Source organism: Mauremys mutica, chromosome 2 (genome assembly GCF_020497125.1).
Source record: "Mauremys mutica isolate MM-2020 ecotype Southern chromosome 2, ASM2049712v1, whole genome shotgun sequence".
Lineage (NCBI taxonomy): Eukaryota > Metazoa > Chordata > Testudines > Geoemydidae > Mauremys > Mauremys mutica.
In genome coordinates, this window is record NC_059073.1 from 94,544,611 (window position 1) to 94,571,808 (window position 27,198).

Sequence of the window (27,198 nt, forward strand, 5' to 3'; positions counted from 1 at the left end):
GGTCTGCAGATATTATGACCACTGTATCCTCCAAAAGCATATTGGATTCCGGGAGATGAGATAAAAAAAAGTCTCTAATTGCTAAGGGCAGTACTTCAATGCATAATTCCTTCTGCTTCATAAAGAGAAGAAAGAAAAAGAAAGAGAAAAATATCTAATGGAGTAACTAAGAAATCTAGACATTCTTAAGGAAGGCAGACAGATGATCAACTGGCACATGCTGGAGACAAGATCCATCAAACAGCATCTTTAAACTTTTTTTCCCCTCGCCACCCTCTGTTGGAAAAAGACATCTGAAGTCACTGTAGGAACAGGGCTATAATTTAAATCTTTTTCCCAGGGGGGAGGGAGAGAGTAAGAAAAACAGGAGGGAAACTCCTCTCTCCCCCCCGGGAAAAAGATTTAAAGGGGCCATGCTCGCTAAACCCCAAAGGGGTTACATAATAAAAAAAAATCTAAATAAATATAATCTAGAAACTATGATATTTTACAATGTGTCCTCAACCATCTCACTAACTCTTCCATTTTCCCTTACAGTCTGGAAAGAGACTACTGATAAGCATTATTTCTGATAACTGATGACAATCACCAGTACATTTGTACAACTCTGTTTTTAATTGTTTCTTTAACTTTTACTCATGAACAAGATCAGTTTTTGGGCAACATCAGACGGCAGATCAATAGGATGACAAGAATAGCTGGGCCAAGTGGCATTTCCCCTTTCAAGTCTCCACAAATAACATAGGCCCTACCTAAAGCATTTAACAATACCATTTTGCTCCACAACAGAAGAAACTTCACCTCTGGAATTGTCAGTGCACCATGAACTGAACTGTGTTCTTGTGAGGGATCATGAAATGGGCAGAAGGTGTGATGAGGCATAATTTGTGAGAACTGAGAGAAACATTGAGGGTGAGAAGTGACTGGGTACTTTTAAAGAAAGGATCAGAACTGCTCGTAGAAGGGTATCTCTTTGAAATTCAGAGACTAAAGGGGTCACAAATTACTATTTGCATTGAAGTAGCACCTAGAAGCCCAAGCACATCAATTGTTAGCAATTGCTAACAATCTAAATAGACAAAACAGGCAGAGTGAGAGAAAGATGATTAGAGAGGACCCTCCTGTCAGAGCATCTGCTTTTATCATCATTTTCTTAGTGGACCCTTAGAGGACCCTCCTGTCAGAGCATCTGCTTTTATCATCATTTTCTTAGTGAAAGTCTGAGACAAAAGTCTATTGGAAATGTTGCTGACCCACTGAAAACATCAGGAAGCCACCACTATAGTGAATTATCAAGATTCTAGCTAGACCTACTGATATTTTACGAACTTGTTCAGCCACGTTAGGGCAAGGATCAGCCTCAGATTCCAAATCTCCCGTGGACTACAATGTACCTCAAGTAGATCCCTAAAAGTTTGGTTCAAGGGAACTGGTCTGACAGAGAATGAAGGTTGCAAGGTAGAGTAACATGATGAAACAACTCACTACTGAAGACCCAGATATCTGATCTTCTAAAAGTATGCAGAAAAGAGAGGTCCTTCCTCCTAGCACTTTGGACTCCAGGAATGGAAAGTAAAAGTCAAAAGGAATGATGCCCTTCTTTTATTGTGGTTATGCTAAGAACTGTAGGAATACAAAGTGACACTTTTTTCTCAGCAAACTCTTTAAGGAGAATGCTGAGGTTGTCTTCCAATAAATTCACTGTGATAAAGGGAAGGAGTAAAAGTCTGAGGCTTGGCCTACACAAACGTTTTGTTGCTTTAACTATGTCCGCATAGTTAAAACGGCAAAAACAGCATAGTATAGGCTTAGTTATATTAACATATAAGCACTTTTATAGCACTACAACTGCATCTACACTAGAATTTACACCAGCATAACCATGTTGCTAACAACAACAAAAAAACACTTCTCACCAACATAGTTATGCAGTCAAACTTAAGTATACACTAAGCTGAATTTTGAAGATGTCGACCTCTTCAAGAACAAACCCAGAGAGCAAAGAAAGCAAGCCAGGATGCTGATTCGTACCCAAATGCAGTTGTTTGTTTTTGAAGCTACCTTGTGTTCCTGAATGTAAGATTAGATTTGAAAAAGATAATCTTCTTAAAGTGAACAAAGTGTAAAATACAGCTAAGTCTATCCATATTTTCAGTAAGCCTGATAGAATTGCTAAGAGTTGTGAACTGCCCCGTTAACCTCAATAGGAATCTAATTCAGATGCCATCTGATAAATATTAACATTAACTACTTTATTGTTCCTCTCTTACATGTTTTGATCAGCAATCAAATCATGAATATGAGCACAGTCTGCTGTGATATTTTATTTTGACTCCATGAGAAGGTGGTGCTTGGGTGTGTGCCACCACCACTCCCTCCGCCTCAATTTGACGCGTGGAGCCTATAAAACAAAGGGTGTGGAATTCAAGGAACAGGTGTGGGGGAGGAGACGTACCCATACCCCATCAAGAGAAAGTCAGAGCATCTCTTCTCTATGTCTACGCGACGGACCTCACAGTAGCACAGCCGTACCGCTACAGCTGCACTGCTGTAAGGTCTCACATGTAGCCGCTCTATGCCAGCGGAAGAGAGCTCTTCCGCCAGCTTAATTAAACCATCCCCAATGAGTGGCAGTAGCTATGCTAGCAGGAGAGCATTTCCCACTGACAAAGAGCTGTCCACACTGGTGCTTTTGTTGGTGAAACTTATCTCGGTCAGGGGTGTTTTTTTCCACAAACAAAAGTGCTAGTGTAGACAAAGCCTCTGAAGTATTAACTTGGGTGACTGTGTCTGATCACCTGGTTTGTCTACTGTGGGTCATGGCTGTCACAATTGCAAAGCCATACTTGAGCTGCTGCATTCACGCTACTGTAAGGTGTTAGAGATTTTGGGGTCATAACTCATGGATCTTAGTGCTTCAGTAACCAGACCTGCTTTATAGTTCTCTCCTAGAGTTGTGAGAGAACTTGCTAATGCTCCTGGATATATGGAGAATTGTGGGAAGGCACTGGAGGACTATCAGCAGTGGCACTCCAGTCCTTTAGCCTATTATCCACACTGTAAAGCGGGCAGGTCACATTAACAACAACAATTGAGTAAGAGCTCAGGTTAATTCTGCAATGAAGGCACACAGAGACCAGCATGGAATCCAATTCCCACTGAGGGTAGGCATTGAGCCTTACAGAGGGGGAGCCAAGCCTATGGGTATATTTACACCCCCACAAGGTATCTTTAGTCTACTATGAATGAATGTTGTATCATTTTAGTGTCTTGCATGTGGTCATTAGCAGACATCCGCTGAGAGTTCCCCAGAGCAACTTTGTAACAAAAGTTGACACAAAGTTCTCTATCTAATTTGATTTCAGTCAGCTACTTTCTGCTTTGGTCCGAGGGTGACTAGGAAGGTTAGCCAAGGTGGGAGCAAAGAAAACCCCAAACCCTCAACAGGCAGGTTCCTGCTGCCTCCTTGCAAAAAAGGCAGAGAACAAGAAGGGAGCAGAACATGGGAGGAGGGGTAGCAGGAAGAGGATTTCTCAAATCTGAGGCTCCCGTCCCTGCCTGAAATGACCCTCTCTACTAGCAGTCGCTGTAGCCACATCCTATGAACTCAGAAGTTATTCACATGGAAAGCATAACGCATTGGATGCAACACGTTCACAGAGAGAGCAGCTCAAGGAGAGTGTAACGAGGTCAAGGCCCACCGGGGGGAACGGAAACATGCTGGAGTGAGCTCAGCTGGGACGGCAAAAGCACTTTTACACAACAGCTTTCACACACACGCTCCTTCGCTCGTGGGGCCTGAGCGACGTGGGGTTTCCAAAGCAGGGAGCGGCCTGGGCGTTTGCCAGGGAGCGCCCGCGGCCCGTTCCGACCCCCGCCGCCTCGGGCGCGGCGGCGGAGGAGGCGGAGGGGCCCTGGGCGGCGCGCAGCACGTCTCCTCCCCGCACCGCTTCGCGGCCGGGCCCTGGCGCGGCAGCCGCGACGGGCCGGGGCCGAAGCGCTGTCCCGGGGGCAGGCGGAGGGTCAGGCTGCCCGGGGTCACGCCCTCGCTCCCCGCCGACCAGGGACGCCCCCCCGGGCCCGACGCGCCGCCCGCCCGCCCCTGCCGGCGGAACGCGGGGATCGTACCTTGCGCTCAGGCCGCTGCTCCATCAGGCCGGAGCCACAGGGTCACACGCGGGGGGGGGGGGGCAGCGCTGGGACCCGAGTGCAGCGGCCTCGCCCTGCCTCCAGGCAACGTGTTTGTACTAAGCTGCTCCCGGACCCCCACCCCCTTCAGGCCCGATTGTTCACATTGCGCATGCTCCACTGCAAGGCCTTCTGGGGACCGTAGTCCTGGAAATCGTCAGGCCGCTGCCTGCGCGGCCAGTTCCCTCCCTTCAGACGCGCTCGAGACTGGCGAGGAGTCACGTATGCGCGTGCGCATTTGGTGCCCCACTGCGGCTCTCTCATCCTCCTTCCCCCCACACCGGATATGACATAAACATCTCAAAGCTTTCTATGTGCGTCACTTCCGCAACAGGATGGCGGAAAGCCTAGTTTGGTGAGCGCTGCGCAGACTCTCAGGCCAGTACGTTCCTCGGGCCTGAGGAGCCGCGCGCGGGTGGGGGCCACTGGCCGGGCTCGGAGCACGAAGCGCGAAGCCGCCCTTCAGAAAACAGCGTCCGCGCGCCCGCGCCGCCTCTGCGGTTCGAGTCATTTGCTTTCCGCAGAGCGGGAAGTTTGGGGGCGGGGCCGACGCTCACGTTCCCGCGCGCACCGCAGGGGAGGAGATAGAGCGAAGGGTTGCGCGCGCGCGCGAAGGGGGCGGGGCAAAGTGGTGCAGGGCGGGAGGGGCTCGCAGCGCCGTCGCTTGTTGATTGCTGGGTGGGACGCAGAAGAGGGAGGTGCGCGAGGGCGCTGTTGCCGGGGAACGGGATGGGGCTCGCGCTAGCGTCCGCATGTGCCCTGCGAGGGCGGGGCAGTGAGAGGCCCAGGGGTGGGCCGAAGGGGCGGAGCCTGGGCCCGGTGTTGGGGGGAGGAGGAGGAGGAGCCGTTCCATCCTTATCGCCCCGCCCCTTTCGCGGGTGTCTGGGGTGGGGGGGGTCCGTGAAGGTGACCGGCCGAGCGTCTCTTCTGCTGCTCGCGGGTCAGAGACCGGGGGGGGGGCGGGGCGGGTCTTTGCCGCCCGGAGCCCCGCCCTAGTTCCCCCTTTGCCGGGGCCGAGGCCTAGGCCTGGCGCCAGCGCGTGAGACTCCCCGAGTGTGGCCGGGGCCGGGCCCGAGCGTGGGGGGCGGCGTCACCGGGCTGCCTTGGGCCGAGCCGGGGTGCGGAGGGAGACCCGGTGGATGAGCTAATGGTCCCTTCTGGCTTTAGACTCTGAAAAACGTCAGCTTGAAATCTAGCCAGCTGGGGACAGGAGTGTCTGGCCCTTACCTGGGCTATGCCAGCCCCGACCTTTCTGCCAGCCCCTTGCTTTTGACCACCTTGTTTGCCTAATTTTAATTTTTTTCTTTCCTCTCTTTTGTGAGACAGAATCACACCAACAGGAGAGCTGCTCAGGTGAAACAGTGAAGCTAGCTGTACCAAGTCCTGTCAAATGCTCAAAACAAACTGGAACAGAGAGAGAGAGACTCATATGGTAACTTGTGTGTTATCTGTGTTAAACCGAATTGAATAGATTTAAAATGTTACTTTTTAACCTGCTGTCTTCTTTTGACTAATCAAATATGAGGGCTAGATTGTGTGTCCTCTGTAGCAAAAACAGATTTTAATTTGTTTCTATAGCACTAGGTATGGGGCTTTTATAATGTAAGGGAGAACAAGCATAAATTGTAAACTGAAAGTCAAATCTCACTTTTCTCACAGAATTTATTCATGAACAAAACACTGATTCCTGTTTGATCAAGCAACAAGAAGAATAACCTCCAACATGTCTGATATGATCAGGGCTGAAGAACAAGAGTTAGAAAAGAGCTTAGTTGAGGAAGGAGATAGAACAGCATCTAAAGCTTCAGAGGCAGAGTCTGCTGTCAGTTCAGATGACAATAATACAACTTCAGGTAAAGGGCATTGTGCTGGAAATGAAAAGGAAGATGTTAGTGACCATGAGGATAGCACGTCAAAAAAGAGAAAATCAGAACTTGAAGATCATCCTAGAAAAGTGGTGAGTACTGGTCAGACATAACTGAAAATAGATAATAGGCAGGTATTAAATCTTTGTTTCAGGGTGTGGGTTTGGAGAAGTTTATTGATCCTTAAAGTATTTATAACAAGCATTTTTACAGTGTATGTTTAAGATTTTAGCAGCTAGTGTCTCATGATCCACTTAACATAAAAATTAATTTTAGCATCTGCTGCTATTGTCTGAAAACTGAGTACAGAATTATGTTGGAACTGAAGGAACTGGGAAGAAAGATGGTAATTAAAATGATGAGAGACTTTAAACCGGGGTGGGAAAACTGTGGCCCACGGGCCGGATCTGGCACACCAACCATTTTAATCCAGCCCCCGAGTTCTGGGGTTTGAGGCTCTGGCCCTCCAGCTGGCAGTTGGATTAAATGAACCGTGCATATGTATCTTTTGTTGATCTACACTTAGAAAGGGTTTCTGAGTTTAGGGTACGCTTCTAGGTTGATACAGCTATGTGGCTCAGGGCTGTAAAAATTTTTGTACTCTCTGGGTTTGGCTACACTTGCAGCTGTACAGCGCTGGGAGTTAAAGCTGTCTTCGTACAGCTGTGTAGGGAAAGGGCTGCAGTGTGGCCACACTGACAGCTACCAGCGCTGCAGTGTGGCCACTTTTGCAGCATTTGCACCGATGTTGGGAGTGGTGCATTATGGGCAGCTATCCCAGTGTTCAAGTGGCTGCAACATGCTTTTCAAAAGAGGGGGGTGGGGTGGGGTGGAGTGTGACAGGGAGCATGGGGGAGAGAGAGTGGATTTTTGGAGCCGACACTGTGTCAGCAGCTGCCTTGCAAATTCCGACCACTTCCCCCACCCCTCTCTCATTCACTCTTAAATGCAAATAGCCTTCAGACCAGATAAGCAGTGTCTCCCCCCCCCCCCCCCCACTGCTGTTTTTCTCCTCAAGCAAACACTAGCTGTGGACATTCCCTGCCTGCCTCTGCTTGAGCAAACACAGCTCAGCTCCGGGAGCCCCGAGTTCACAACAAAACAAAGAGAGTTCTTTAGTTAAAAGCATTATGGGAAAATTCCGGAGGTCAGTTACAGCGTAGTAAGATTAATCACTGTTTACACTGGCACCCCAGCGCTGCAGCACCAGCGCTGTTCTCTTTATTCCTCTCGTCCATGTGGAGTACAACCAGCGCTGTAGCCAGGGAGATACAGCGCTGTTTGTGCCTTTCCAGTGTGGACGGGGAGTAAGTTGCAGCGCTGTAAAGCCACTACCAGTGCTGCAACTCTCCAGTGTAGCCAAGGCCTCAGTTATGTACTTAGTTCAGCATATCCCACTGTGTAAAGGTGGCTAGATTGACATAGTTGTTGGAGAGATGGGTTATCTGCATTGATGTAAAAGTCCCTTCCTTTAATGTAAGAAGCATCTACATTACAGTGCTACAGCAGCACAACTGCAGCACAGTGCCATAGCTATGCTGCTGTAGTTTAGACGTACCCCGAGGCTGTGAATTCAAAATGGATTTCTGATACTAAACTTCTAAGTTCTAGTTTGGAATAACTTTTGGAGAATGTACATACAGCCCTTAAATCCATGGCTTCACTGGGATGAAATTGATTCTTTCAGTGAACAATGGGAATAGCATTCAAGAACTTAAACCATCTTTCTGCAATGAAGAGATGCGTTGAATCGCTCAGCAGGAACCACTTTGGCCAGTTCTGTTTGTACAATGTCTAGCACAGTGGGATCTTGGACTATGACTATGGGTCTTAGGTGCTCTAGCAATACAAATTAATAATAATAATGGTGTTAGGTATTAAAGAGTGTCCTCCTCTTTGGTTGGAATTAAAGAACTGAGGACAGTGATCAAGGGAGGAGTTGGGAAATAGTCTTATGTAAATGAAACCCGGTAAACTTTGCCATTACTACTTATGTGTTTTAAAAACCTGAGCTCAACATCAGTCTTTTTAATTAAACACTGAAGTGTGTTCACACACACTCATTTGATTCTCGTATTTTCCATTGTGTATAGCATTTGGAAGAAGGGCATGGGCAAACTGTAGCTGCACATTACAATGAACTTCAAGAAGTTGGACTAGAAAAACGTAGCCAGAGTCGCATTTTTTTCCTCAGAAATTTTAATAACTGGATGAAGAGTCTTCTCATTGGTATGACTCCTTTATTGCTTACTTTTGTCGTCACTTGAAAAGTTAGTCATTATACTATCATTTATTGCGATGTATCTAATTTTCTTGGTTACATTCAAATATGTCCTGTGGTCATCACAAAACAATCATGGTCATGTTAAGACTGCAGCTAAACATTTTCTGCTTTCTAGTGTTCATTACAGTGTATCTTTACTCAGAGGAAATTTAGTTCAGCTCTTTTTAAATTTGATTGCAAGCTTTTCAAGGCATTGATTTTTCTTCCTTTTTCCTATGTGCTTTTATGCATCTAGCACAATGGGAGCCCCAGTCCTGATAAGATACTCTTACATTATGGTCATGTCAAATGTTGTTTAAAACATTAAACACCAGTTGACGCTCCTGAAAACTTGATAGATATTAAGTTTAGAAGCTAGTATGCTTGTTGTAGTTTGCTCCCCCATCCTTCCCCCACAAGTAACATGTGCATGCAAACAGAATCTTTGTTTCTCAGGAGTTAATTTGTTCTTGTAAAATCTCCCGTAGAAGTCCTAATATATCATTTTTTATTATCTTTTTTTTTAGCGGTATTATTACTTCATATGTAGAATAATTTTATACTATGTACATTTTAAGTGTTTGAAAACATTGATGTGTCAGAGTGTGAAGGGAGACAAATGTACTTGGCTGTACGATCAATAATTTTTAAAGGTATAGAAAAGCTACAGAATATTAGAGGGAAAAGAAAATGTAGTAACTTTCAAAAGTGATCCTGGTACTTACTTTCCCATAAATCTATCTTCAAACTCGAATAAAGTAAAGGAACAGATACTAAGAGAAATCCGTAAATAAAGAATAGCAGAGCCAAGGGAAATAAGTGCCAGGGATTTATAAAGAAAAGATTTTTCCAGGGAAAACTTGATAGCATTTGTCTTATAGTACTAAAAAATTAGTGGATAAAAGCAGTGAGGGGTAATATTTAGATTATTATAAAGCATTTAATGTGTAGTGTCTCTTGAAATCTTATTCAGAATTCATTTAAATCTGTTTGGGTACATGCTCTATAACATGGATTAAAAACTGTCCAAAAGACTCTGAACAAAGGGTAAGAAGTAGTGAAGTATCAAGTTGAGGAGGGAGGGGTCTGCAGGTATGCCAGAAGGAATATTGTTGGGTGTAGGCTTAATTAATAACTTTGTGAATGTACTGGGAGTAAACTAACATCAAAGAAATTTGCATAAGATCCTTACACTGCTTAGGGCAGAGAAATAATGTAGGATCCTAGAGAGGGTAATACCAGGGATAAAAAGCAACAAAATGAAATTCCACTTTGAAAAATGCAAGCTAACACACATGGGATAAAAAATACTCTTTGGAAAGGAGAATCCTTGTAATGCTTACTAAAACTTAGACTGGGTAGTAAAGAGAGAATCAAATGTGTAAATTTGCAATATGATGGCAGCCAAAAAAATACTATATTCTGTTGCCTTTTTCCACTCTCCACCTGTTTCTGAGTTGGTCCGCAATGGTGTTCCTAGACCCACTAGGGTAGCTCATTCCTTCTTTTAATTAAAATAATGTTCTCTCATGCTCATAATTCATACCCAACCTCATTCTGGATGAGATTCCTTTTGTATTTTGTCAGTCCACCTCTGGGCTCAGGGTTAAACAAAGCAACACATTGCTTTTTTTCTGTCCTGTAAAACACCCCTTCCTTCGCAAGGCTTGGCTTATGCTGCACACACAACACTCAGCTCAGGAAGCATTCATTCTTTTTTTCCCCTCCAAATCTTTTATGACATTGATAAAATGTGTTTTCAAAAAAGTCTCCCCCTCTCCCCACCAATCCACACACACTTAAAAAAACATACTTCAGGAAAAGAATTATACAGAGATCGAATAAACTTTTTTTTTTTAAACAAACTCTAATGTAGTCTTCCAATAAATTTTGAAATTCTAAAATATCAGACTTTGGTGCTTTAGGGAACTTTGTATAATGAAAGAGGCTTCATTGTTAGTTCAATGTGTGCTTTCTCTTTTGTAGGTGAATTTATAGAAAAGGTACGACGTAGGAAGCGAGATATCACTGTGTTGGATCTGGGATGTGGCAAAGGTGGAGACCTGCTTAAATGGAAAAAAGGCAAAATCAGCAAACTTGTGTGCACAGGTAAGAAGGCAAAGTAACTTTCTAGAGACAGTACAAAAGGTTCTGTGGAAATGTATGCATGTACCATGAACCCGACACTTCGTTCCTTTCTTTCTGGATATGTCCAAAAACGCTGTGCTTGCTGTGAAGGAACTTCATTTCAGTGCTCTGCCCTGGCTTTTTTTTATCATGTTCATTTTATAATGGTTCCTGGTTAAACTGTTAGCATAAACAGGGGAAGGTCCCTAGTGTTTCTTTTCAGTTATCATCCATTTTACCTCATAAATACAAAGTGAATATTTGGAATTGAGTAAAAATGTTTGTTTAAAATCTCCGTGAAAAACGGAGTGTATATTTACACTGCAGTTAAAAGCCCACAGGCTCAGGCTAAGGAACTGTTTAATTGTGGCATAGATGTTTGGACTTGGGCTGCAGACCGGATTCCAGGACCCTGTTGGGTGGGAGGGTCCCAGAGCTCAGGCTGCAGCGTGAGCCCAGACTTCTACCCCTCAATTAAATGGCCATTTAGCCTAAGTCTCACGAGCCTAAGTCAGCTGGCACGGGCCAGCCATCGGTGTTCAATTGCAGTGTAGATAGTATAGACACCCTTAGTCACCAGTTAATTACAGAATCAAATTAATCAACCGTTGTTTACAGAATTAATAATACAGAGTTGTATAATCTTGATCTTAAGTTTGCTTTCTAGTTACTGGAGCATTTTATCAAGGAAGTTTTAAAGGAAGATACTGGCAATATAGCACTGCAAAACAAGTGCATTGGTGTTATCCTGAAAACTATCTTTACTATGGAAAAAGCAAGGAACTATTTTTAGAGATTTTAGATTCTGAGAAAAATTATAATGCTAGGGGAAAGGCTAATTTTTATTTTACCAGTTTACTGTGATATCACAGGGTTGGAATTGTCTTTGCTGCAGAATTAGCTATGAGGAGGAGATGGGATCTGATTGACTGAACCCTTCATTCCTTTTACCATATCTAAATAGCATTTTTGTTTAAATCTGATATATTTTAAAGATTTCCTTATAGTAACAGTCCTTTACTAATAGTTATGTATTTTATAGAGGGGGGAAATTATTCTTGATATCTTGAGGACCACAGTTATTTTCTACCCTCATTGGGTATTTTTGGCCATTTGCATGTTCAGTTAACTGATTTGTGTACACACTTCCTATAATGGTCTAAACCAGTTACACATTGCACACTAATAATATTTAAAACTGTCTCATTGTCCTCGTTATTCAGTCAGCAGTTATGCCTGTGGCATTCACATCTCTTAGATGTAGTCTACACTAGACAAATTTCTTACTGCTACAGTGAGGTATGTCTACGTTAGAAACACTACAGTGGTGTGTATATCAGGGCTTAGATCAACTTAATTACATCACCCATGGCATGAAATTTTTCACAGCCGTCAGCTACTTTGTAGCACAGAGCAGCCCTGAATGTCCTCAATAATTTCAACTAAGCACCTTTTATCTGCAAGTGTAAAGAAAAAGAAACCACCTTCAGTAGCACTTCAAAAACCCACAGAGTTGAACTGTATCCATCCATGTCAAATGTCATTTTTTTTCTAGTCTAACCAGGCCTTAGAACTCTTTAGAGTTCTCTGCAAACTCTTGAAGACAACACTGCATCATTTTTACATCCATCAGTCTCTTCACATTGTGAAGGTTTCCAGTACAACTGTAATGGCTAGAAATTTCTTTTATTAAAGCTTACATTCTGTGGAATTTCTATTTTATTGTATGAGGGCTAAATTAAAATTAAGGGCATTGGTTTGGCTCTCTGCCATTTTTAGTACCAAGTATGTGTGTAACAAGTTAATGTGCCTAGTTCCTTGTAGTCCACATAAGTATAAATAAAACTTCATAATGGAGCATAGCTACTGAAAACCAGCTTTTACTCATACTATGGTATATCGGCTCTAACTCCAATCATACCTATCTGAAGAGAAGTTTGTGTATGCAGTTTATTTTTTTTATAGATATTGCTGAAGTTTCCATGCAACAGTGCCAACAGCGGTATGCTGACATGAAAGCCCGGTGTCGTTCTAATGAATACATTTTCAATGCAGAATTTATAACAGCTGATAGCTCCAAGGTACAGTTGTTCTGCTTTATTTACTAGTGTTGTAACTAGTTTCTTGGCATTCTGATTTGAATAAATGTTGGAAGTCACTAGAGTAAAAGTTCAGGAGCGTTTCGAGGAGGGAGCACTTTAATTTAAGGTTAAATTGTTACACTAAAACAGGGATGGGCAAACTTTTTGGCCCAAGGGCCACATCTGGGTGTAGAAATCGTATGGCAGGCCATGAATGCCCACAAAATTGGGGGTTGGGGTGTGGGAAGGGGTGAGGGCTCCAGCAGGCTCTGGGGTAGGGCCAGAAATGAGGAGTTCAGGGTGTGGGAGAGGGCTGGGGCAGGGAGTTGGGGTGCAGGGGGGAGGGTGAGGGCTCTGGCTGGGGGTGCGGGCTCTTTGGTTGGTTTGGGGATGAGGGATTTGGAATGCAGGAGAGTCCTCCGGGCTGGGACTGAGGGGTTCAGAGGATGGGAGGGGGATCAGGGCTGGGGCAGGGGGTTGGGGCATGGGTGTGTGCTCTGGAGTAGGGATGGGGATATGGGGTTTGGGATGCAGGAGGGTCCTCCGGGGTTCAGAGGATGGGAGGGGGATCAGGGTTGGGGGAGGTGGCTCAGGGGTGCAGACTCCATGTGGCGCTTACCTCAAGTGGTTCTCAGATACAGCAGCATGTCCCCCAAACGGCTCCTACATAGAGGCATGGCCAGGCGGCTCTGCTGCGTGTTGCCTTGTCTGCAGGCACCGCACCTGCTGCTCCCGTTGACTGTGGTTCCCGGCCAGTGGGAGCTGTGGGGCCCTCCCTTAGGATGGGAGCAGCGAGCCCCATGGCTGCCCCTATGTGTAGGAGCTGCAGAGGGGACATGCCCTGCTTCCAGGAGCTGTGCAGAGCAGCCCCTAAACCTGCTCCCTGGCTGGCGATCCAGAGTATGGCAAGCCCCAGACCCCGCTCCCCATCAGGAGCTCGAGGGCCAGATTAAAATGGCTGGCAGGTCAGATCCGGCCTGCAGGCCATAGTTTGCCCACCCCTGCACTAAAGACTTGTCTATATGCAGACTTAGGGCTTGTCTACATTATGCACTGGGCAGCCATCAATCCAGCGGGAGTCGATTTATCGCGGCTAGTCTAGACGTGATAAATTAACCGCTGAGCGCTCTCCCGTCAACTCTGGTACTCCACCGGAGCGTGAAGCGTAGGCGGAGTCGACGGGGAAGTGTCAGACGTCAACTTACCATAGTAAAGACACCATGGTAAGTAGATCCAAGTATGTCGACTTCAGCTACATTATTCATGTAGCTGAAGTTCCATAACTTAGGTCGATTTCCCCCTCCTGCCCCAGTGTAGACCAGGCCTTAGTGTGTGGCAAGATGGGGGTGTAAATGTACAATGCACTAGTTGGCTGTGTGGACTCTGCTGTCACACACTCATTCCGTAGTGCACTTTGGCCATTTAGCACACAGCAGGTTAGTGTGCTGTAAATTTTACACCCCAGCTTGCTATACGCTGAGTCTCTATGTAGAAAAGCCCTACATTAATCATTAGAACTATATAAGTTAACAAACAGTTGCTTAAAACGAGTTCTGACAAACTCTTTCGTTGTTTTATAATGTACTCTTGAAAAAGATGAATACATCTTTCACCTACCAAAGGTGCCTTTCAATTTCCCCACTAACTAGTGGGGTCATATTATTCCTAAAATTTTGCTAACTGTTGCTACGTAGCCACTAGGGAAGTTATAAAAATTTGTCATGATGGGCCCGTGTTCTGTTCTACCCCCAGAACAAATGTGGAAGACTTTCTGACTTTAATTTAGGAGCAAGAGGACTAAATAATCTTCATGCTACTGAAATGCAGCATATTAGGTGAAGTTTTCCAGTAGCATTTTTATTTTCCATATTGCTTATATTTAGAACTTATTTTGATAACTTTTCACAGCTTTGGTCTCTTGTAGCAAGGCTTGTGGAAAGACCAGTCTGACTCAAATTCTAAGGGCTCATTCTAGCAATAACAGATTAATTGTGTCTGTGGGGAAAGGGTGTGTGTGCAAGTGCATGCAATAAAACCATGTGATTAAAAATGATACATTGATTATTTTTAACCTAGTAAATTGTATTTCAAAACTGACGTCACATATCTTGCTGTTTTTTATTTAGAAAGCACAAAAACATGTACAAATATCTACAAATTTTGTAAACCGAAAATTCATCTTAATAAAATTTGCCATAATTCACTTGCAGCTGAACTCTCAGCTTGCAATAAATACTAGAATTTATTTTGGAAACTAAAAGTTGTAACTTAATGGGCTTTCTATTTCATTTTATTTCTCTTTCTACCAAGCAGTAGTTCATGTCTGAATTTGCTGAGGGAAGAGGGAAATAAACTTTATTTTTTTTCTTTCAAGTACTTGGATTCTGGGATTGGCATGCACTGCTGGAGGATTAACACAAACCACTTTTTTTTGTTTCTGCAGCCTTTGGTATATGTCTCATAACTCTTTTTAATCCATTTCAGGAACTTCTGTCTGACAGTTACAGTGATCCACATATGTGCTTCGACATATGCAGCTGTCAATTTGTTTACCATTACTCATTTGAGACATATGAGCAGGCTGACATGATGCTTAAAAATGCTTGCGGGAATCTCTGTCCTGGAGGGTATTTTATCGGCACAACTCCAAATAGCTTTGAGCTTGTGTAAGTGCTATTCATTCTATTAATTTTTAAAATTGTATGAAATATTATCAAATTTAAAGGAGAGTCACTCTTTGGGTGCCCTTGATGTATTTTACAGCAAAATGTTTCCAGCTGAGGGCCTGTGTTGCCTGCTTGCCGAGAGAGTCAGACATATAGTAACTTGAATAAAATGGAGCAGATTGCATCCACCCTCATCTTTCATAGGGAGGCATGCCCTCAGGGTATTACAGTTCCTAGCACGTAATGCTTCTGTATTGATTTAATTGGTGACAAAACAAGTACAACGTGGGCTGTAGCTGCAAGCGCTATGACATTTTTTAATCTGCCTATTTCTAACCCTGAACTGCCTCTAAAGGATAAAGAGTTCAGTTTCCATGCTTGTCTAATTCTTGACCCCTTTGAGTGTTATAACCCATTATCTTCAGACTGTTGAAATTTGAATAAAAACATTTTCATTCCCATGTTTTTATGTTAGTCCTAATTGATGGCTAAGTTTCTTAAGGGAGACAGTGCAGTGCAGAGAATAGGGCACTGGAATGGACTTTGTCCTTCTGTGACCTTGTCCAAGGTCCCTGCACCTTTCTTTAGTTTCTTTATCTGCAAAATGAGAATAACAGTGTATTTATCAATGATTACTCTTTTTATATATCTTTATGTAGAAAGCGACTTGAAGCCTCAGAAACGGATTCATTTGGGAATGATGTGTACACTGTACAGTTTGAGAAGAAGGGGGAGTATCCGTTGTTTGGCTGCAAGTATGACTTTAACTTGGAAGGAGTTGTTGATGTCCCTGAGTTCTTGGTTTATTTTCCTTTGCTGATAGAGTAAGTTTACTTCTGACTTCATTATATAATCAAATTTTGAAGAATTATATGAGCACTTGTCTAGCAGAAATCTACCACCAGGCATTACTGTAATATCAGGATATACTACTTAAAATGTTTTATTATTATTCTCTCAAATCTGATTCATATTTGGAGTATTGGTAGTGAAAATTCTTGCAATAAAAAAATCTATCTTCAGATCCTGAGTAGTAGCCCCAAATTAAGATGCTGGTGTAAAACAGTGTTTCAGATTCTTGATCAGGTAGCTAAAACTTTATATTTTTATAGTATTTGTAAATTGGTTATGCTGTGCTGCCAACTATTTTAAGGCCTCCATGTTTTTTAACAGGACCCTACTAAATGTCAGTTGTGCCTCAGAATGAACTCATTTCCCCTGCTGCTATTACTTAAAATGCTAAGATACGTGGGGAGAAATCCTAGCTTTGTTGAAGTCAGTGTAAAACTATTTGACTCACTGGAGCCAGGATTTTACCCTTCAGGGAGCATTTCTGCTCTGAAAAGTATCACTAAAAAAGTGAAGTGATCTGCCCATGTGATATATGTGGATAGAATAAAAAAAAGCCACTGTTAGGCTTGTAGAGCCAACATATCTAAGAATGCTGAGGATTCTGTTCAGACTTGTCAGTCTATTGATATAAATGCTTACTAAAGCACAACTAGTTGCAGGCAGTAGGGTTGCACGGGAGTCACTGAAGGCATAATCTGTCCTAGAGAACTCTTATTATTGGGGTTAATTGTGAAATGGGCCTTCTTTCTTTCAGGCCTTCTTTTTAAATCATAATGAAGCTAAAGAAGGTAAAAAGCCCAATTTTTTTCCTCCGAAGACTTCCTCTGAAATAGTATATACTCCAGCAGTGTTTCTCAACTTTTTGATATCTGGGACTGACTTGCTGTCTTCCTAAACTGTCAGTGAAATCTCATGGACCCAGGAGGCTTCCACAGACTGGTAGTTGAGAAACACTGCTCTATGGTCAGTGTTTGAGGATATGTAAATATGCATCTAGCTAAAAATCTCACTTTCAGCTAACTTCTTGTGTGTGCTTGTGTGTGTGGGGAGGAATTTATACATATGTACAAAATGAATTTTAATTAAAAGTTGTTTCATTATATATGAAACAGATTTTAAAAAATGTAACACTGTTTGAAAAATTGACGAAAGATATGACCTTCCTCTGCCCACAGCTTGCCTTTCCTTCCCATATTCTCTTCTTTCTCCCTTGTCTCCTCCTCTAACCTCTCCACTTTGTGCACTGAACCCATCCCATCTCCTGATCTCTCACCCATACTTATCTCCTCCCTTACTTTTTTCCTTAACCCCTTGCTCTTTCTGCTTATAATACAAGCATGCTTCAACCTCTCCCATCTTAAACCCAAAAGAAAGAAAACATGCCACTCTTGACACCGTTTGCCTCTCCAACTACTGTCCCATCTCCCTTTCGTGTCTGAGGGCTTGTCTACACTTACTGGAGGGGTCTAGTGAAGACCCACTAAATCAACCACAGATTGCTCTCCTGTTGACTCCTGTACTCCACCTAAATGAGAGGTGCAAGGGGAGTCGACAGGAGAGCGTCTCCCATCGACATAGCGTAGTGTGGACCCTATGGTAAATAGATTTAAGTATGTCGACTTCAGCTATGTTATTGACTTAGATCAATCTCCCCGCATAGTGTAGACAAGGTCTAAGCTAATTGAAAATGTTATTTAGAATTGTTGTCTGTAGTTTCTCTCCTTCAGTTCCATCCCAGACTCTCTTCAGTCTAATACCTGCCCCTTGCAGTCCACTGAAAAGGCTCTTGACAAAGTCTTTAATGATAGTTTCCTAGGCGAAGCTCAGAACCGGTACTCTTCATCCTCGACCTGTCAGTGGCCTTTGACACCATCATCATGCTCTTCTTGTCCCTTGATTTCTGTTACACTGTCCTCTTCTGGTTCTTCTCCTACCTCTTTAATTGCTCCTTCAGCAAGTCCTTCAGTGTATCCACCTTTTCCCCACCTCCAACGTTGTCTGGCTTCCACAAAGCTCTGTCATTTGGTCTCTTTCTCTTCTTTACACTTCGGATAATCTCCTCTGCAGCACAAATTCAACTATCCTCTCTATAGTGACAGCTCTCAGATCTATCTCTTCCCTCCGGACCGTCATCCTTCTGTCCAAAATGAAATCTTCGCCTCTGTCTTGTGACTTTTAAATCGTTAGCTGAAGCACGACCATCTTGCTTGTTGCCCACGTCAATAATTAGTCCTTCATCTTTGACTCAGACCTTTCTAGATCCTTGCGTCCATTCTCTATCTCAGTCTTATAGATTCTCTTAATGTAAGATACAGCCTTTCCTATTCATCCGCACAGCTTGTCCAGGTTCTCACCATTTCATGTCTCCATTACTGCAACATTCTTTTTTCTAGCCTTGACAAATGCAGTCTTGCCCATTCATATCCATTTAGAATGCTGTTGCAAAGAATATTATTCTAGCCCACTGCCTTGACCACATAACTTCTCTCTTTGGATCACTTCACTGGCTTCCCTTTCTCACATCAAACGTTAGATGTTTGTGCTCGCTTTCAAGGCACATCCCCCTATTAGTCATCTGTCATTTACTATTGAAATGTCAGCTCCTGCTGATTGGCCAGTAATGCCAGCCTTCACTTCCCACTTGTTAATTTCTTAGATCCATGTAAACACCCACAAAGCTACCTTGTTATCCTTAAAATCCCTTCTTAAAGGTCTCGCCTTTGCAGTGATGCCTCAGACTTGACAACAGTTAGACTGCTGGTATGCTAATACTAGTGCCTATCATGGTGACCAATACTGTCTCATTGTTTCCTTGTATTCCCTGTCTATATCTATCTGCTGTTTCTTGTCTTATACTTGGGGAAGGGACTCTCTTTTTATTCTCTCTGTACTGAGTGCAGTACAGTGGAGTCCTGGTCCATAATCAGGACTCTTAGGCATTATGGTAACACAGATAAACAATAATAATAATTAGGCAAAAGGCCTCTGATTCCTATAGGCCCAGCTCCAGTATTAGGTTCTGTTAGTATAGACCTGTGCAGAATCCCATTTAAGTTGATAGAACTCTTCATGGGTTCAAGGGGTCATAGTAGCTGATCTTGATGCAGGGGCATAATGCAAAAAAAAAAAAAAAAAATTCAGATTGAATTGTCATCAAAACTTCAGTGTTTCAGGGAAAGAGAAATTGCTCTGTCCAAGTCAGAAATATTTATACCCAGGCTTAGAGCAGAGAATTTTTGATGACATAACTCCTTGCAAATGGATATTTGATGGCAATGTGGACTTTTCCAGCCTTTCTGATAAAAGCCATAAGTATATAACCTTAGAGGTTTCAGTCCTACTGAAGACCATATGATGTCCCTGTGGTTCAAAACTATCAACTATGATAAACTCAGGCTTTTGTTGCTTTTTCACAGAATGGCAAAAAAATATGGCATGAAACTAGTCTACAAAATGACATTTCGGGAATTCTACGAAGAAAAGATTAAGGATGAGGAAAATAAAATGCTGTTAAAGCGAATGCAGGCTTTGGAGGTAAATATAAAAATGCTGATTTTAAAAAACTCATGCTTTCATTTAAATAGTGTTTTGCTTCTTGCTGGGGTTGATCTAGTTTAGCAGTAGCTTTGGGCAATAAATTATGATTACTAGTCAAGTGCTGGCATTGTAGGAGCCAAATAGTTCCTATGGCATGCTGCTGAAAGCAGTTAATCTTCTAAATTTTGTAGCTAACGAGTTTCAAGTATATTCTGGCGAGGACAAGTTTTTATATTAGGTTACTAGGCAACTATGCATGTTATACTTGTAATTTCCATTTAACAGGTTCTGCACACTTGTTCTTTGTATTGTATTTGCTTATCTTTTGATATAGGTGTGTGTGTATATATTTGTAATATCTGGTGCTAATAAACAACTGTTCATTGTAAAGAGTGGTCCGATGCCTCCATTATAAACAAGAGAAAGAATTGGAATAGAAGGACTTGCTGTTGTCTGTCATAAAATTACTTTTTTTTATGTGCAAGAAACCTTATTTATTAGAAAACCGAGCAAGAATTGAATTATGTATACAAAAATAAATACTTTGTATATACAGGACCATTATTCTTTTAAATGTAAATCCATAACTAGTCTACTGCTGGACAAAGCTATAAATCTTTTACCCTCAGTGTCTCACTTACACTTGGTTCCCCCAAGGAACAGGTGTGTGTGTGTCTTCTGCAGCTTCAGTCAGTTTTCCAAACCTGGAGAGGTTAGCACTATACACACACTCCTGACTGTGGTTGATCTTGCCTAGTTTACATTGCAGTAAAACTAAAGGGCCTTGTCTCCACTATGTTTGTACACAGAATAGCTAACCAGCATTAGTTACACCATAATAAAAGCACACCTTTTTTTGGTTAGTGAAGACCTAGCCATAACCTGTCAGGAGAGAATTTGCTTATACCAGAAGAGCAGAAAGTTTAGAGTGAGCAGAATGAAGAGCAAGAGTTGAGAATAAGAGGAAACAAGATTAAAGATGTATGAACAGGGACAAAGATGTGTTGAAAAATGAAGACAAGGATGGTAGGTTAATTTTGCAAGGAAGCTAATGAAAGGAGTCAAGGAGGGGGAAAAGGATCAGAGAGAAGAATATGGTTTTGCCACAGTATTTTGGATTAACTATCAAGATGAAAAGGACGCTACAGTGCTTAAGGTCAGAAGCAAGGTTTTTGCAATGGCAGCATCAAGAAAGGACAAACATTGGCGATGTAAATACTATATAAATTATGTGTTACAGATGCAATATACATTTTTGTGATGGCTTGTGTGAAATGATAGTAGTTTGTCGTGTTTGTAGACTTTTTTTTTTTAAACATGATGACTGATGCCCATCCAAGTTGATAGCTGTGATAGTATACTAGACAAAGCCCTGGTCTACACTACAGAGGTCAACATAAGGCAGCTTACATCAACATAACTCTATAAACAGCTACACTAAAATGTGACTCTTGCCGATGTAACTTGCCTGCCATGCTGACTTAACTCCACCTCCGCAAGTGGCATAGTGCTTAGGTCAATGTAGTTAGGTGTAGATGTCCGTGTAGACACTGCGTTGCTTACGTCTATTGTTGTCATCCCACAGTGCCCCAGACTAACAGTAAATCGGTGCAAGTGCTATACTGGTGAGGCCATGCACCGCCGACACAAGGAGTATAGTGTGGACATGCAAAAGTGATTTAATTACTGCGGTGGCTGTGTGTTGACATATCGGTTGACATAATTGTGTACTGTAGATATACCTTTTCTAGCATTGGGCCTCTATGGGTAATTCATGTCCTGATCTAGAAGCCTTACCTTCAGAACAGGACTATGGTGAGTTGCCCTGGCAGTGTGCAGGAACTTGAACTGGTACCTGTCCTACAGCTTGAACTGTGAATAAGTAAAAATCACTTTCTGGTATCTAGAATCTTTCACAATTACTAAATCTATTTTAAAACTCCAGTTGGTAACTTTGTTTAAAATGATAGCTATGTCATGCCTCATTTTTTGATGTTTTGAACATTCATCTATTTTTATAACTTCAGAATTTTATAGGACTTCATTTCCAGTACTTGGGGCAAACAATTCAGCAGCCACTTCAATCTTATCGGTTTTACCCTATTACAGAACAGTGATGGGACAGTCTTACAATAGTGAATGTGATCGATAAGCTCTATAGATAGAGATACATATCTATCATTTCTCTGCAGTAAGTACTAGTCAATTCTGGTTCACTGTTTGACGTAATTAAATAGGATTTCGTATACATCTGCTTGAGCATAAAAATTGGTTTAATTTTTTTTTCCAGAAAGCAAATAATGAGACTAAATTTTCAGACTTGGATATCTAATGGTAGGCATTGAAATAACTGCAGATTGACTTTTTTCATAGGTATTGAGCTCCCTTTAAGGCATCTTTTAGAGTATGTCTACAGTGTAATTGAAAACCCATGGCTGGCCTGTTCCAGCTGACTTTGGCTTGTGGGACTCAGGCTAAGGGGCTGTTTCATTGTGGTGTAGATGTTTTGGGCTGGAGCCTGGGCTCTAGCCTGAGCCTGAATGTCTACACTGCAATTAAACATTCCCTTAACCTGAGCCCTGTTAGCTCAAGTCAGATGGCACAAGCCTATTTTGGTTCACTTTTTTTGTGTGTTTGTTTTTAAAAACATCTAGTCATTATGTAGTAACTTACGTCTTTTCTTCAGCCATATCCTGCAAATGATAATTCCAAACTTGTCTCTGATAAACCTGATGATTATGAGCATGCAGAAAAGCTCATGAAAGATGGCAAACCAAAGTTACCTCTGGTAAGTGGTTTGTATTTAAGTGATAGAATCTTTTCAGAAGCAAATTGTGCTCAGTGAAACGGAGGGTCTAGACTTGCAAACACTTAGGCTTCTGCTTAACTTCAGTTCCATTGAAGTCAGGGCTGGTGCAAGGATGTTTCGCGCCCTAGGCGAAACTTCCACCTTGTGCCCCCCCCCCCGCACCTCCTCCCTGAGGTGCGCTCCCCCCCTCTGCCCTGAGGTTCGCGCCACCCCCCCGCGACAGCTCCCCACCTCCGCCCTGAGGAACCCCCCCCCGCCCCAGCTCACCCCTGCTCCGCGCATGAGCACACTGTTGCTGCTTCATTTCTCCCGCCTCCCAGGCTTGTGGCGCCTAAACTGATTGGCGCCGCGAGCCTGGGAGGCGGGAGAAGTGAAACAACTCACCCCTGCCCCGCCTCCTCCCCGAGCACGCTGTGGCTGCTTAACTAAATGCCGGCAGCAACTGGGGCGGCCGAAGATCCGGCTGCCGCGGTCGCTGCCAAAGAAAATGGCGCCCCCCAAATCCCAGTGCCCTAGGCGACCACCTAGGTCGCCTAAATGGTTGCACCAGCCCTGATTGAAGTCAATGGAATTCTTCATCTGTATAAAGTACATACATAAGTGTTCAGAAAATTAGGGCCTTAGTAGACAATTTATTTAATGGCATATTCAATTTTATAAAAATCAGTGTTAAAATTAAATGGAAAACTTACTATGTTCTTCAAAGAAACAACTATAGTTTAGAATGACCAATACCCGCTCTCTTCCACAAGAGACCTGATGTTTAATTGTCCTTTACACTAAAGGGTAGCATATCCATGTAGAATGTAAGTCATAGGTTGAAACATTCTTCCCTTTAAACTGAGATTATTTTTCAAGCACTTGTTTATCCACTCATTGATATATTTAAATAAAGGTCTGATCTTTATAATAAAAATGTAATGATAGTGTAACATAAAACCCTATATCAAGGGGGAAAAACTCAATAAAAGAGTTAGCTAAACTATTATCTCAAACCTGCAGATGACTGAAAAAGAAATTTCCCTATTAGTTGATAGGTGATTAATTAAATTAATCTATGTAAAGAGAAAACTGCTTGGTTTCTTAGACAAGTATTTTTGTTATTAACTGTTTAAAATATTCATGATTATGGGGAATGTTTGATTTATATTTCATCATACTCCATTTGTGATATTGCCTTATTATCAATTTCTTTAAAGGGAACCTTGAGTAAATCTGAATGGGAAGCAACAAGTAAGTACTCTTTGCAAAGTTTGATACTATTGTTTATCAAAACTGTTTAATAAATAACATGACTGCCTTGGACATTGTGAATGAGTGTAACAATTAAGCAGATACTTTCAAACTTGGTGACCTGAGGTTAAGCACTAAATAAAAGGTACCCATTTTTGTGTTCAATAGCTTTGAAAATCAGATTCCTTTTAATTTAGGATTTAGTTCCCTATAACTGGGTTTCAATTTAAATATACTTAACAGAAGCAGTTTGCAGTGCTCAAAACTTCGAGGAATAAATGCATAGTTTGGGAGAAGGCTTTTTTTGTAGCAAAGATGGAATGGAAACTCTGAAGGCTGATAGATTTGGTCTTAAGCGTTTGGCACCTTGTACCTTAGCTTAGCACAGGCTTTTTTTCTGATTGTGCAGTAAAATTTTAATAAAATAGAAGTTTCACCTTTTGAGGCAAATTAAAGAGCCAAGTAAAAATTAGCAAGCAATTATCAAGCAAACCCGATTATTTTCTTGAGGGCTGTTGATATTGCATATTGCTTTTCTCAGTAGTTAGTATACTTCAGACGCAAGCAGGTTAGGAATAAATAAGAAGTCTGATGGTGATTGAGGATACAATCTAATGATGATGTGTAGGCTTTTTTAAATAATACAACATTGTTACATTCTGAATGTTTTTAGAGAGAGGTCATAAAATTTTTTCTAAATCATAAAATTTTAAAGATTTTTTTTTCTTCTGAAATTCTTTCCAAAGAAGAAAAGAAGTTGATTAGAAAAAAATATTTCCTTCCGAGAGACAGTTTTCATATAAGTTATGGCAGACAAAAAGCCATATACTATCAGGTTAATGTTCTTCCAGAGTTTTGTATGTGTTGGCATCCTCAGAAGTGTGTTAAATAAGGCCTTTTTTTTTTTAAATCGCGTGAGTTTTCATACAGTCTTGGGTCACAATTTTTCTCATATGGAGCCTTAATTTTCTTCAAGTAATTCTTTACTCCCCTTTAGTGCTTTGGTTGTACAAACTAAACTAATGTTCTCTTATTATGACTGTTTCAGTTTAGATAAACATACATCAGTCCAGTTGTAAAGGGAAAATATGGAAAACTCTTATAACTACAAGATTTCTTTCTTCTTTTCAGCAACTATTCTAATCTCATAAATGTGGGTTTTCACATTTTTGTAAAGTAATTGTTTCTCTGTTTCCATTAGAGAGAGAGTGAGAAATAGTGCCTTATAAGGAGTAGGATGTAGTCATAGCTTGATCAAATTAAAAAGAATAACATTTTGTTTCACTGCTGGAAAAGGCATTCAGGCTTACTGTGTAGATTGAGCAACCTTCTAGCAATGACTTATCATAAACAAATATATTTGATGCCAGCTGGAAGCCCATAATAACTGTCAAATTGGATTCTGTTTGTTCTCATAAGAAATTGGTCTCGCACCACTTTCTGACACAATAAATGAACGTCTCTGTTTCTATAAAACATACGGGTCTCCACAGATTTCACTGTCCCATATCTTTCTTTGATTACTTACCAAATTAAGTATTTCTGCGGAGTGTCGCTCTAGCAGTATGTTTTCAGATCTTGCTTTTTTTTTAAATTAGCAAACTTCAATTTTCCTTATCTTTTGGATTTTAGTCAGATTTCCTTATTTTTAATTGTACAGAGTTGAACTCATAACCTTAATTTTGCCCACTATATAGAAATAAGTTTTTAAATTTAGGATTGGTATTACTTTATGTGCACCTATAAATCGAAGAAATTGTGATTTGAAGACTGACCCTCATACATAAAAGGGAGCAGAGTTAAGGTGGCATGTCAAGCACTCTGGTAATGAAATGTGAATGTTTAACTGCAAATAATGTTGCATTAAGCCAGGAGTGAGCAAACTAGGGCCACTTCCAGCCAGATCCAGCTCGCCAGCTGTTTTAATCTGTCCCTCGAACTCCCGCTGGGGAGCAGGGTCTGGGGCTTGCCGTGCTCCAGCTGGGGAGCAGGATCGGGGGCTGTTCCACGCAGCTCCCGGAAGCAGCAGCATGTCCCTCCTCCAGCTCCTATGTGTAGAGGCAGCCAGGGAGCTCTGCTCTGCGTGCTGCCCCCGCAGCTCCCATTGGCCAGGAACTGTGGCCAATGGGAGCTGCAGGGGTAGCGCCTGTGGTCGGGGCAGCATGCAGCAGAGCTGCCTGGCTGCACCTTTGCGTAGGAGCTGGAGAGGGGACATGCTGCTGCTTGAGGTAAGCGCTGCCCGGAGCCTGCACTCCAGCCCTAGCCCTGATCTCCTTCCCACCCGCCGAATCCCTTGGTCCCAGCCCGGAGGACCCTCCTACACCCCAAACCCCTCATCCCCAGTCCCACCTCAAAGCCCGCACCCCCAGCCGGAGTCCACACCCCTGCCCCAGCCCAGAGCCCCCTCCTGCACCCTGAACTCCTCATTTCAGGCCCCACCCCAGAGTCTGCACTTCCAGCCAGAACCCTCACCCCCTCCCACACCCCAACCTCAATTTCCTGAGCATTCATGGCCCGCCATATAATTTCTATACCCAGATGTGGCCCTCGGGCCAAAAAGTTTGCCCACCCCTGCGTTAAGCTGATGATAGTGTGCTACTGCATTTAAAATACTTATTGATAATCACTTTGCATTTAATTTAGGTTCATATTTTGTATCTTAGATTTGTGGTTACGATTTCAGAAGAAATCCAACCCAGCCTCTTAAATACAAAAATACGTTTGAATGGAGACGTGGGTTTTTGCATACAAAAGTTGCAGGTGCAATACTAGAAGTTGCTTTTAAAAATTTGCTGTAATAAGAAATGGTAACTGATGGGGTAGCCATTGTTGCAGTTTCTTTTAATAAATAGAATTTGTTCTGCAACAGCTTAGGAGAGAGGGAAATGTCTGTCTTTATGTTTGAAACCTTTGGAGAGCAGGAAGTAATGCAAATTTTAAATATTCTCTTTTTTCATAGGTATTTACTTGGTTTTTGCATTTGAAAAGCAACAGTGAAAGAACAATACTGGAAGTAGGAAGAAGAGATTGCATCCTGGTACAAGTTGGAGTGATGTAAAACCATTGTGGCGACTATTTTTTTATGTTTATTTTTTAATTATTAGAAGTGTGCAGGACACTACCAAAAACTAGGGCAAGCTCATGAATCTGAGTTACAGTTGCCTGTCTGCGACAGATGGACTTTTGTGTATATAGAAGATTGTCTGAACCTGGCTTTTTAAACATTTTTCAGTAATCTGCATGCTCTCAGAAATGCCATTTGAACTCCACAACGCTCTTGTTTCCAATAAGAAGTTTGTTAGTAAAGTTTGTTCAGGTGACCAAGGGCCTGGTCCTGGTCCTGTACCCATTGAAGTCAATGGAAGGACTTCCAGTGACTGCAGTGATGTAGGATCAGGGCCTAAGAGCACTGTACAGCAAAGCTCAGATTGATCACAGTGCAGCACTTCAACAGTGTTAAATTGTATTGAAGTTGTAGTTTATGTAGAAAGGTCCCAAACTGTTCTTGTTTTTTGTGATCACTGGTATGTAGTGTCATTACGTGATAACTTCAAGATTAAATGGTTTATGTTCTGTA

The 27,198-nt window shown here is 42.3% G+C and overlaps 2 protein-coding genes across 6 annotated transcripts in view; one reads left to right on the forward strand and one right to left on the reverse strand.

The window, feature by feature from the left end:
- FAM210A (family with sequence similarity 210 member A) overlaps window positions 1–4,438 on the reverse strand; it is a 33,075-nt gene extending 28,637 nt beyond the window's left edge. The window contains exon 1 of the mRNA XM_045004374.1: window positions 4,129–4,438. The gene's annotated coding sequence lies outside the window, so the exon portion shown is untranslated. The remainder of the gene's footprint in view (window positions 1–4,128) is intronic.
- Window positions 4,439–4,459: 21 nt separating this feature from the next.
- On the forward strand, window positions 4,460–27,198 carry RNMT (RNA guanine-7 methyltransferase). 5 transcript variants are annotated; one of them, XM_045004369.1, is made up of 12 exons: window positions 4,460–4,543; window positions 5,515–5,620; window positions 5,848–6,145; window positions 8,147–8,282; window positions 10,303–10,425; window positions 12,409–12,524; window positions 15,009–15,190; window positions 15,850–16,014; window positions 19,459–19,576; window positions 22,266–22,367; window positions 23,588–23,621; window positions 26,581–27,198. In XM_045004369.1, the coding sequence occupies exons 3-12, from the start codon at window positions 5,912–5,914 to the stop codon at window positions 26,616–26,618; spliced, it is 1,248 nt and encodes a 415-aa protein (XP_044860304.1). In that variant the 5' UTR covers window positions 4,460–4,543; window positions 5,515–5,620; window positions 5,848–5,911; the 3' UTR covers window positions 26,619–27,198. The 5 variants fall into 5 exon arrangements, with proteins under 5 accessions (XP_044860304.1, XP_044860305.1, XP_044860308.1 ...); XM_045004370.1 differs by having other exon boundaries at window positions 4,479–4,570; XM_045004373.1 differs by lacking the exon at window positions 4,460–4,543 and adding an exon at window positions 4,588–4,688.